This window comes from Berghia stephanieae, chromosome 4 (genome assembly GCF_034508935.2).
Source record: "Berghia stephanieae isolate SIO BIC M18660-M18661 chromosome 4, UCSD_Bste_1.3, whole genome shotgun sequence".
In the NCBI taxonomy this organism is placed as follows: domain Eukaryota; kingdom Metazoa; phylum Mollusca; class Gastropoda; order Nudibranchia; family Aeolidiidae; genus Berghia; species Berghia stephanieae.
Window position 1 is genome coordinate 64954734 of NC_088363.1, and position 12500 is coordinate 64967233.

The 12500-nt window shown below is 36.3% G+C and overlaps 2 protein-coding genes across 2 annotated transcripts in view; both read left to right on the forward strand.

Moving 5' to 3' along the window:
• Positions 1 to 5973, forward strand: part of LOC144971824 (uncharacterized) — a 6040-nt gene extending 67 nt beyond the window's left edge. Inside the window, exons 1-4 of the mRNA XM_078912900.1 lie at positions 1 to 54; positions 3776 to 3932; positions 4739 to 4863; positions 5923 to 5973. The exon at positions 1 to 54 is cut by the window's left edge and continues 67 nt beyond it. Coding sequence (XP_078769026.1) covers positions 3785 to 3932; positions 4739 to 4863; positions 5923 to 5973 — 324 coding nt within the window. The 5' untranslated portion in view covers positions 1 to 54; positions 3776 to 3784. The remainder of the gene's footprint in view (positions 55 to 3775; positions 3933 to 4738; positions 4864 to 5922) is intronic.
• A 1060-nt stretch (positions 5974 to 7033) lies between these two features.
• The window catches only part of LOC144972075 (uncharacterized), a 6520-nt gene continuing 1053 nt past the window's right edge, over positions 7034 to 12500 (forward strand). Inside the window, exons 1-5 of the mRNA XM_078913162.1 lie at positions 7034 to 7138; positions 8857 to 8973; positions 10336 to 10456; positions 11006 to 11179; positions 12284 to 12500. The exon at positions 12284 to 12500 is cut by the window's right edge and continues 1053 nt beyond it. Coding sequence (XP_078769288.1) covers positions 7071 to 7138; positions 8857 to 8973; positions 10336 to 10456; positions 11006 to 11179; positions 12284 to 12500 — 697 coding nt within the window. The 5' untranslated portion in view covers positions 7034 to 7070. The remainder of the gene's footprint in view (positions 7139 to 8856; positions 8974 to 10335; positions 10457 to 11005; positions 11180 to 12283) is intronic.

Consider the following 12500-nt stretch of genomic DNA (forward strand, 5'->3'; position numbering starts at 1 on the left):
TTGGCATTTGATTGATGTGAAAACAATTCTGTTAATTGGAGGACTTTGAAAGAAGTAAGTGAATAAAACTGTTTGCAAGTCTTGAAACGAGCTGATAATTCATAAAAAGCAATACATGTCCTTGAAATGTTTAAACATTAAAAAATTATATAATACGCTAGTTTGCAAAAATTACAATATTATGGCCAATATTTTAACTCAATAACCTTGGACAGAGCAATAACCGTCGACACTTTTTTAATAATTAATCAACTGAGAAAATAACAATAAACATCTTGTAAAGGAACTCAACAAAAAAATAAACCATTTATTTATCTCTGAATAGCGATAAGCTATCAGGAAAAATAAATAGTACATAAAATGCATATTACAGGCGATTTGAACCGTTTGAAGATTTAATTTGGTTCAATAAGGCATCAGGTCGAATAAATCCGTTTTTAAGCGTCCAAATCGTATAAATATGTAGTTCAATGTAATTTATTTTTAAAGCAGTCCTTCAGGAGCCATTGCATCCACGGAGCCGGAGTTTATCCCGGTTTCTAGGGATATTGACATTTGGAGCACCACTTTTTTTTTTCAAAACCTGACATTTAGATCACTGTCGAAAATAAGGTAAAATACTAATGTGACATTTGGCTCTCTGTTGAAAATAGGGTAACATAATTGCACCAAATTATCGATATAAACAAATTGTCTGTTGATTACTGGATCGCAGCTCAATGAATTGCGACTGTGTGACTGTGTAAAGACAATAGTAGTTAAACATGTGCCTAAAAGGTACAAAATACAAATCACTACAAAAACAAACATACAGGTAAGAGATGAAAAATGAATCAGAATAATAATTTCTTCATATTATTTTGAATTACATGAATATAATTAACAATTAATAAGAATGAATTCAGACATTCTATTGGATGAGTGCTGTAAAAATGAGACTGTAAAACTAAAATTAAAAAAATGGATATTATGAGAACTGAGCTCCCCAGGAATGAATGGGTAACACTCAGCAGAGCACGGGCAAAAATTGGGAGAACAGCTGGAAGCATGAAAAAATGGGGGCTGGCTGAAACTAGCTTGTGTACATATGGATGCCCAGAGCAGACGATGGAGCACATCCTTAGAGAATGCCAGGATGGGCCCAGCTGCACTGACATGACCTAAGAGTCTGCTCCATAGATGCTGTGGAGTGTGTTCGGTGTTGGAGCGACAAGCTACGATGATGACTGTCAACAACTCTGTGGATACAATTGCCGATGCTGGAATTCACCAATCATTTTACTTGCCATTTTACATTTCATCAGCTTTCATCTTTAAGACATTCGACGTTTTTAATGCGGACTCAAAGCATGAGACAGTCCAGGCCTGTTAAAACACAGGGAGGGGATGTTTAAGCTTTGTTTGGGGTTTTTTCTTCTCAAAAGAGCTTCAACTATCTGTCATATTTATCGACAGCAGATTAAAAGGGTGAAATAATCGAAATAATTATCGATATTAGAGATGATTGTGGCTTTCTTTGATCAAAAGCAATGCTCCAAAAGTCATATGATGGCTTTCTTTGATCAAAAGCAATGCTCCAAAAGTCATATGGTGGCTTTCTTTGATCAAAAGCAATGTTCCAAAAGTCATATGGTGGCTTTCTTTGATCTAAAGTAGTACTAAAAAAGTCATATGGTGGCTTTCTTTGATCAAAAGCAATGTTCCAAAAGTCATATGGTGGCTTTCTTTGATCTAAAGTAGTACTCCAAATGTCATACACCCGGTTTCTATAGCATGAAACGGACAATAGCATTTGCTTGCTATCCTAAGATATGACGCTTGTCTTTCGCAAAGTACTTTCCAACTCAGCTATACATTCACTGTGGACAGGGAGTTCAGAAAAATTATCGACTGCATCCGGGATTGATCTTGGTTCCTTTGCGTGTGAAGCGAGTGCTCTACCAACTGAGCTATCGGGGCCCCCGCAATGTGAATAAGTATAAAGATGAAGATGATGATGATGATGATGATGATGATGGGGAGGAGGAGGAGGAGGAGGAGGAGGAGGAGGGAGAAGAAGAAAATTACAATAATATATAATATGTAGCAATGATAACTATAGCAGTAAGAACAATCGAAATGGTGATAATGGTTGTGTTTTAAAAAATTGAGCTTTATATAGCGCAAAATCCACTAAATGTGCTCAAAGCGCTTTACAAGGGGTCTCTGATCAACAGCAACATTTAACATGTAGGATGGGACATGACGCCTATTAGGCGATATTACACTTTTTCGGACAAAGACAACGCTGTTAACGACCAGGTACTCATTTTACACCTGAGTACGTGAGAGAATGTGAGCCTTTTCCAAGGACTCAACTATGCGCCGAGCGCGAGGCTCGAACCCAGGACCTTCCGATCCGAAAACGAGTGTCATACCACAAGACCACATAGCCGCACGAGAGTGTTAGTGGTGGTGGTGGTTGGTAGATATGGTGGTTGGTGATGGTGGTGGTGTTGGTGGTGCTGTCGACGACAACGATGAAAATGATTGATGACGACGACGACGGCAATGGGAAGCAGAAGTCGTAATGTCACACCTTCCTCTCTTCCAGTTCAAAACTCAGTGTAAGTGTTTAACTAGTACTCCGGAGGACTGACAATGAATAGGTTCACTATTGAATCATAAGGGCATAAACTATTTTAGTAGCACGATGTAATCTTATGATTACCGGGCGTAAAAGAGCGAGGATTGATGATCTTTTTTAACGACCAGTATTTATTTAGGCTAGAAAATAAGATTCCACCAATCTAAACACAAAAGATCAGTTGCACAAGATATGTATCTGGTTCTTCGGAGAACTGGTTTTACACTTCTAAAGAGATTGGAACCAGTATTTTGACATCACACTTTTGTTCCCAAGTTGATGATCTTTATGATTGTGTTGATGCTGTTAATGATGATGATGATGACGATGATGATGATGATGATGATGATTATGATGATGATGATGACTATTATTATTATTTATTATTATTATTATTATTATTATTATTATTATTATTATTATTATTATATTATTATTATATATTATTATTATTATTATTATTATTATTACTATTATTATTATTATTATTATTATTTATTATTATTATTATGGGGCGGGGGGGGGGGGGAGTGGGCTTGAGAGTTTTCACTTGCCAAATCAAATAAAATGGAGATGAAGAGGGGAGGGTAAGGTCATGAATGGAGTAAGGTGTGTGTTGGCAACAGAGAAGAAAAAAAAAAAAGAAAGAGAGAGAGAGAGAGAGAGAGAGAGAGAGAGAGAGAGAGAGAGAGAGAGAGAGAGAGAGAGAGAGAGAGAGAGAGAGAGAGAGAGACGGGTTTTTGTAATGCTTCGCTTTATGAGCCACAATTAATTTCTAGATTCTTACACACTCTTCGGAGAAGTGAAAAAGCGTGCTAGATTCAGAGAGTGTCGAAATCCGATGCTTATGGGAGGTAACGACTTATTATAATTCGGTCACCCAGCTCCATCGTGCCATATTGCAGCGCGCCGGAAATAGGCCTGCTGCAATCCAACGAGTACTGTATAACCTTTGACGTTATATTTGCATGTTTCCTTCTTTTGCTTACTTATTATTACTTTCAATCATCTGAATTAAACGCGATTTAATTTTCAATAATATAAATGGATGTTGATATTGTACTCAACTTTTTTCTTTACATATTATAACATTATTGAATATAAATAATAATATTGTCCAATCACCGATTCTCTCTTTCGTGCCTTTAGTATCGAGCCATGGGTAATTCAGTCTCCACTGATGCACCAGGAAACTCAACTGACGACCCAGCCCTCAATGACGTCACTGATTGTGTTCCTTACGAAAAAGAGAGAAAAACCACAAGCACAGATGAGTTTGGTCATGTAATGGTCAAAACTTGCGAGGGTAAATACACTGTATGAACAATGATAATAATAATGATAATAATAATAATTATTATTATTGTAATAATAATAATAATAATAGTAATAATAATAATAATAATAATAATAATAATAATAATAATAATAATAATAATAATAATAATAATAATAATAATAATAATAATAATAATAATAATAAAAGGCGGAATATGCCACTGTGTTAAGATGTCCAAAATTTTTTACAATGCATTAACAACAGAAATAAAGTAAAACACTTTGTTCATGTCATGAGTAAATTTTAGATTAAAATTAACGCCACATTGTTAAGATGTCCAAACATTTTTACAAACATTTTTTTACAACGTTTTTAACGACAATGTTGGACAATGGATAGCAATAGTAAGCCTTGGTGGCAACCTGTCAAGAAGGACAATCTGAAATAAAACCGCTACTGTTTTGTGGACAAGTCTTGGATTACTAAAGACTAAGGAGTAGCACAACCTTACAGAAAAGCAGAGGCGCTAGTCTGAAAACATTTACGTATTCTGTCGTACTCTGGAAAAAGCCATAATTTTAAGATTTGGCCAGAAAACTCGTCCTTCAAATATCGATCGATTTAAATGACCCTCACCTTGGCAAACGACTCTCAAGCATGGGACTTCGCAAAATAATATAGGGTTTTCCAGAGTACGGCAGTATTTCCATGTGGACTAGTGTGCAAATTTTGTATGTCGCAGCCAATGCAACTCCCCAGTTTAGGGACCGATGCACTCTTTTCTTTTTTGAAAATTAATCTAGAGCCATGTTGCTTTATTTTTACTTACATAGATGAAAGTGGTGAACAATCCAAAGACATGACAACAGGCATCGAACTCCGTCGGTGTTTGACAAAGAAGAAAGACCTTATCTCCGACCCACGAGTTTTTCAAATGGTGGACGAGCATGCCCGGAATGTAAGATTGAAGTAACTACATTATTAGCATGATATATAAACGGAAGCTTGGTTTACTGGGATTACGTTTAAAGTGTGTTTAAAGACTCTTCTTTGAGAGGTTTTGTGGTCTTGTGGTACATATTACACTTGGAGGTTCTTGGTTCGAGTCCCACTCTGGGCGGCATCAAGTTGCGTATTTGAAAAAAAGGCTCTTTACTCACATTCTCTCTCCACACTCAGGTGTAAAATGAGCACTGACCTGTAACAGCGGGGGGGGGGGGGGGGGGGGTGTAATAACGCCATACAGGCGGATGTTGTTGGTGGCTTTGGATGAGGAATTATAGTAGATGATACATTATATAAAACCCCATGTTCTGTTTAAAGGCCACCACTCAATACACTGACCACGTCTATTTATCCCGTCTGAATACGATTTTAAAAAAGTAAAAATTGGCTTTGGCATTTTGGCATTTTATTGGCATTCTTCTGAGACCACTTTATTCTATTTATTTGATGAAGCAAATGAACAATCATTACAGAAAATACACTAATTCCATGCTCAAACTTATAGGACAAAGCGATTTTTCATTAAGCATTGCATCAGGTTGAGAAATTTCTATTGTAATGTGCATTTTGACAAGGAAAATGGAAAAAATCAATTTTTTTTCTCAGAATTTTGGTATGTTTTATCTGGCAATTAAAACATAAATTAATCTGGCAATCCTGGTTACGAGGCGGGATGAGGGGAGTGAGAGGAATGATGATGAGGATGATAATGATAACGATGATGAGGAGGAAGAGGATGAGGATAATGATGCTTTCTGAGTCACTTCTCACATGAATTCACAATTCGACCAATTGTGTTGTAGAATAAGGGGATCTTTGGCATACTTCGTCATGCAAACCACCTCGGTGCAAGTCTGCGAATGTCGCGATTTATTCCAGGCTTCATATCCCTCCTCACCAGCAACCTTTTCTTAGAATTGATAGATTGCGATATATTTGTGTCCTATTTATGTTGTTAGTATTGCTATAACGCGTAGCTAAGTCCAATTATTTATTTTTGTTATATCTCTAGATACGAGTAGCTATGAATACTTTTATGCAATTAGTTCATTTTCTTGAATGATCATAAAGTTTTGTTGAGGCTACATTCAAGAATGATCATCTTTTATTTCTGATTAAAACCTGTATGGTGATGAATTACTATTATTGCTGTGCGGCTATTTGCTTTAGTGTGATACTGGCCTTCGGACCAAAAGGTCATGAGTTCGAGTCACGCTCTGAGCGGCGGATTGTTGAGTCCTTAGAAAAAGGCTCGTTACTCACATTTTCTCACCGTATTCAACTGTAAAATTAGTACCTGGCGTTAATAACGTTGTCTCTCTAGGAAAAAATTGTAATATCGTCTAACAGGCGTCTTGTCCTGACATGTTTAGTGCCAAAGATGGCTAAGGATCCCTTGTAAAGCGTTTTGAGTACGTTTGTGGACATTGCGCTATATAAATGCTCTAGTTTTTTTAGTATTTGTTTTTGTTTTTTTTTTGTTTGTTTACATTTCATTTACTCTCAGAGAAGATCCTTGTAAGATCCTGTGTGGTATTGTTCTCAGTTGGTCGCTTTTCGCCAGTAAAGTTTGCATCCGTCAGACGTCAGTGTATCGTTTAATTCGTTGTCAGCTTGAAATATATTGAAAAGAGGATACGAGAAGAAAAAAGTATTCTATCCTGCTTCGCTTCAGCGAATGTTGTTTCAAACGTGCAGTAATTGTTACAGTCTTTATCACGTTACAAAATAATTTTTTAAGATTAAAAAAATTTAAACCTGATTATATTCCCAACCAGGATCGGGATTGCATTCAGATGCTATATGTTAATGCGTGTATTATACAAAGAATCTTAAAATACTGCGGATGAAAAAGTGCCAGTAAAAGCAAGATAGCAGAATACAGGAAGAAAAACATCCCAAAAAATCAGTCTTCCTCGACTGGAAGAAATTTAGAGAATGTGTAGACTAGTACAAATTTCCCAATTTCATGTATACACACACACACACACACACACACACACACACACACACACAAAGAATCTAAATTTTTGTAGTATTTTATGTTGTTGATGTTTTTTTTAAAATAGATAAATCATAAATTATGTTCACGAGTTCTTTCTACTTTCAAAGACACCCGATGAGATATCTTCCAACTCAGAACGGCTTGTGACATATCTCATGTCCTCGTGTACTTCCATACTTCATATTGTTCGCATTTTCTACATGTGGATCACGATTAACATAAGGTTAGTAAGTTTGTTTGTTTGTTTGTTTTAAATGTGTTTTACAATTGAAACAGACTCATGTCCTCTATTCGTATCTATGTAGCCCCCCACCCCCTTTTAAAAAATAAAATAAAATACGAATGAACTAGGATGTACAACACCTTTTATACCTGAAAACCCAATCTTTGTGAAACTTTCTCCGCTTTAGGCTTGAAGTCCTCCTCTGCCCTAAGAACTGTTTTATAGCCACCTGCAAGCTCATTACTGGACAATGGAGGACGAGGTGAACGCTGGTCTCTAGAGCTGCCTGACACTTCCGGCAGGCATCACTGTTTCCAAGTTTTCATTTGCACATATTTGAAGCAGTTCTGCCATGTCTTGTTAAAAGTCGATTTGAAGAAACACAGTATTTTCAAGCATCGTAGAATGCAGGCATTCTTTTGGTGGGGCTTTTTTTTATGATGTTGCCTCCTCTATGTTTTACCCTGTTCCACATTTTTCCCCAGTTCTCTTCCACGCTGAAGTATTTCATATTTGTTTGGTGGAAATGTCTTCTCGATTTGAGCCGACGTTGTTGAAGGTGCTCCCTTTATGATTATTTTTATAGGAGTGCTATCTCTGGCTTCATCAATTTTTGCATCCATCTTCGATTATCGTCTAAGACTTGGCGGTGCAATGTCGCTCAGTGTTGGTAGCCACTAAGTAGGTGTTAACTTGAACTGAGACATCCTGTTATTATTCTCTCATTGACTCTCTTAATCGGATGTCAATACGGTTTACATATGGGCTCCTCATCCAAACATGAGCGCAGTATTAAGAGGCCTCTAAGGTAAAAAAAAAAACCCCCTGAGATTTAGACACAGAACTCCATTCAAATGGAATTGGCTCTGTGCGTGGCGGAAGTCATCGTATTTTAACAAACGAAAAGAAGACACGCCCACTTTGTTTAAGGTCCTGTCTTCTATGTCCGTGTTAAATTAGTAGAAAAATAGATAGATGGGTAGATAAACCGATAGATAGATGGATAGATAGATATCTAGATAGGTAGATAGATAGATAGATAGATAGATAGATAGATAGATAGATAGATAGATAGATAGAGAGACAGTAAGAGAAAGAGAGAAAGAGAGATAGAGTGGGGGGGGGGGGGGGGTCGGTAGATAGACAGACAGACAGATAGATAGATAGATAGATAGATAGATAGACAGATATATATATATATATATATATATATATATATATATATAGATAGATAGATAGATAGATAGATAGATAGATAGATAGAGAGAGAGAGAGAGAGAGAGAGAGAGAGAGAGAGAGAGAGAGAGAGAGAGGTCATTGATAGAAGTCCGCATAATTTCTATATTTGGATGAGTTTGGTTAAGAAAGTATTAATTTGTTAAATAAGTGTGTTGTCTCCGTTCTACAAGTTGGTCCTGTTATAACCTTACGAAACTTAGATGGCTTTGAGTGTCTGCTTATATTTGGGTCCATGATTGGAACACAATGGTTATTTTATACACAGTAAAACTCTGTTAAGACGCCGTGGAAGGAGATCAGGGAATTAATTTTGTGATGCATTGGCGAGTAGAACATCTTTTTGTTTGCTTTTTGCTCTTGCTGTTTTTAAAGGGTGTGTGCGTGTGTGCGCGCGCGTGTGTGTGCCTTTGTTTGTGAGGGGAATATTTTTTCATCTTACATATATTACTAATCGAAACTCTTTGTCATTATGTCCACAGATGTATCAGTTACACGGATGAAAGTCTTGCGGCATTCGAATTCAAGCCCGCAACTGTCCTTGCCAAGAAAGAAGCAACTCCAGTGGGCATGAATTTGTTGTTTTACTACTTTTGTAGGTAAATAACGAAGAAATGCTACGTTTAGCTTGAGAATATATTATCTATTGCCTTTGTGTTGTTCTCCAACAACAACAATAATGATAGAATAAAGATAACCCACCTTTATTATAAACTTAAATGCTTTTTCGCATGTTTTGGAAACAATTTAGTCTTGATTCCTCGAAACTCAGGAATAGGAACTCGATAAGGTTGATAACATTAAAAAATCCAAAAGAGTTTTTTTAATAAAATTTCAAATAAGCTTTTAGGCTAAAGAGGTCAAAACAATCCTGCCACACCACGCTGTCGACAATAATACGGAGCGAAATTGTCACAGACGGAACAGACGCAGAATATACCTCTTTTTTATGGTGAACCCCATCTTTCAATGACATTTCAATAAGGCTAGCACTATTCAGTATAAATAAATGACACAAAGAAAACGATTCTCTTTAGTCCAAGCAAATCATGCAGGCTCGACCGTTTACCAACATGGCTTATGAAGGAATGTATTGATGTAGTTCACCCTACATCACTGAATTGATTAATCAATCAATAAGGATTGGGAGTTGTTCCAGATAGCTTCAAGAAAGCAGTGGTGAAGCCATTGTTGAAGAAATCGGGACTTGACAGTGATTATTTTAAGAATCTTAGGCCTGTTTCGAATCTAGCACTCATCTCCAAAATTCTAGAAAAGATTGTTCTAAAACAACTTTCATGTCACGTGAAACATAATAACATCGACAGGTGCTATCAATCGACCCACCGGCAAAATCATAGCACAGAAACTGCATCGATGAGAATCACAAATGACTTGCTGTATGTTATTGATCAAGGAAAAGCTACTATCCTTAGTCTTCTCGATCTTTCGGCGGCCTTTGACACCATCGACCATGCCATACTACTTCATACTACTTGTGCTACTTCGAAGACTACACGTTACTTTCGGCATATCGGTCACGGCTCTTAACTGGTTTGCATCATATCTTACTCAGTTTTAAATGGGGCAGCAACTTTGTTTACGAACAAAGCATCAGTAACAAGATGAAATGGATGTCTGCAAATATATTAAAATTAACTGGCGATAAGACCGAAGCCTTATTCATTGCTAGTTTCAATATTAAGACATATTAATCTACATTGGCAATGACAATCAATGATAATGATAAAATACAACTCACAACATCAGCAACAAATCTCGGTATCATCTTTGAGAGTGATCTGTCTATGAACAGACAAATTAACAATGTGAGAGGGCTTAACATTATGCCGTCCACAGCAGAATACGATCCCACAACCCCCAGGTCATAAGCCTAATAGCATACCACCAAACCACAAAGCCACAGTAATTACAGGGTTTATCTATTTTTATGATTGAAGCCAGATTAGAATTCCTTGTTCTCTGATCCATGGAGTGTTGAAACATGACAACCAGCATAGTTCGTCTTTACGGCATATGAAGAACAAACCAAATCATGCTTGGGTTATCGCCTTGATACAGGTAATTCACCCAATTCTCCTAGTTTGAATATGCAAATGTCACTACTTGAAGCTCGAAGAAATAAATAACAATAGCCAAATGGAATGGAAGCTTGAATATTAAACTAACGAAGACAGAAAATGTGAATAATTTGTCAATAAAACACGACGAATGAAACAAAGAAGACAAATGAGAGATGATCTCTCATTCGTTTTTAGTGGGGTTTTTTTTGTGTCGTGATTTGTTGATAAATGGGAAACCCAAAACCTCCACATTATTGTCCCTTGTTAATTAAATTGAAGCTTCCATTTCATTTGACTAGTGTTTATCTATCTGTTGTTTGAAGAAGAATGAGTAAAGATGGTACCACTAGGTGATGGATAGGGAGGTAAATTGATTACTGCTAAATACACCATCGGCTGTGTAAATTAAATAATTTGACTTCTGTGTATTTAAAGTTAAAATCCCATAGCTTTTCCAATCCTCTTTTAAAAATGAAAATAAATAAAATTTCAAAGTGTGGATAGATCCCATAAAATAAGATGAGCCAAATTATTTTTATTCAAACAGGATCAATGGCGGTTTATTGATTGTGCATGCGGAGGAGGAACATGTACAGATCAGAATGAAGCTTCCTTAAGACGAGAATTCTTCTTTCTGCCCGATCCCGAACTCTTGATAAACTCTCATTTCCCAATCGGAATGACGAATGAAATTAACATCCCTGGCATTCCTGATACAGAGGTATGTTTGGTTTTTGGGTGTTAAAAAAAAATCTTCTTTTGTTTGTTGTTTTTTTTTATTTTTTTTTTATTTCGTCTCTCAAAGGTTTTAAGTAAATCAACATGTTACGAAAATATCAAAAGTACGTAGATATAACTCATAAAGCGAGACGAAACAATGACATGACGTGTCTGCCTTTGTCACGAGATTTTATGAAATATTTATGATTGATTTCCTCGCTTCATTTTGACTGGCTCACTCAGGCACGTTTAGCTTATAATAAGCAACTTATTTGGTGAAGGAAACTAGTTTTCGTAGGAGGCTGGGGGATGCATTCACGTCCTGGGGTGGGGGGGGGGGGGGTGGAGGGAGGTCGTTACAAACCCATGTAATGGAAGAAGAAAAAGAATCCCCATGAAACTTTTAGGCTTTTAGGTAAAACACATAGAAATGCCAAATCTTGTGCTAGAAAACCACTATAGCAGATGCAGCAAATTGATGAACTATTTTGTTGTGATGTTGGATGAGTCGATTATGAGCTGTAATTTTACGCTCAATGTTGCTTATGCATTTTTTGTTTTTGTTAAGTATTTTGTGTAGTTTATGATTGTGGGAAGCACAAATCTTATGTTAGTTTTGGCTTCTTTTTAAAAAATCGGAAACAGGGTTGAAAGGAATTATATTTCGTGATTTTGTTCTTTTTTTTCCGTTGGTTTGCGTATTGGTCGTATAACCGGAGACTTAAATTTGATTGAATTAAAGATAGATAGATATAGATAGATAGACAAATAGATGGATAGATATAATGAAAGATAAATAGATATATAGATAGATAGTGAGAAATAAATAAATAATCAGATAGATAGATTGATAGATAGATAGATAGATGGATAGATAGATAGATAGATAGATAGATAGATAGATAGATAGATAGATAGATTGATAGATAGATAGATAGAGCGATAGATGGATAGATAGATAGATAGATAAATAAATAGATAGATAGATAGATAGATAGATAGATAGATAGATAGATAGATAGATAGATAGATAGATAGATAGATAGATAATGGAAACAATACTATAAGCGTTGAATAATAATTCCACAAACCGTTTTCATTGTAGATGTCTGGATGTCTTCAAATGCTTGAGAAACCTTTCACATTTGGGCAATTTTGGCGTCAAGCAATGAAGTCACTGACTGCATTGGACATCTCACTACAATTGCTAACACATCTTTCATGCATTGTTAGGATTGACAAAGGTGAACAGCTCTCATTCCGTTCTCCCGATCTTGAAGATATAGCTGGAATTTTGTCAGACAAGACTACTGGTGAACATT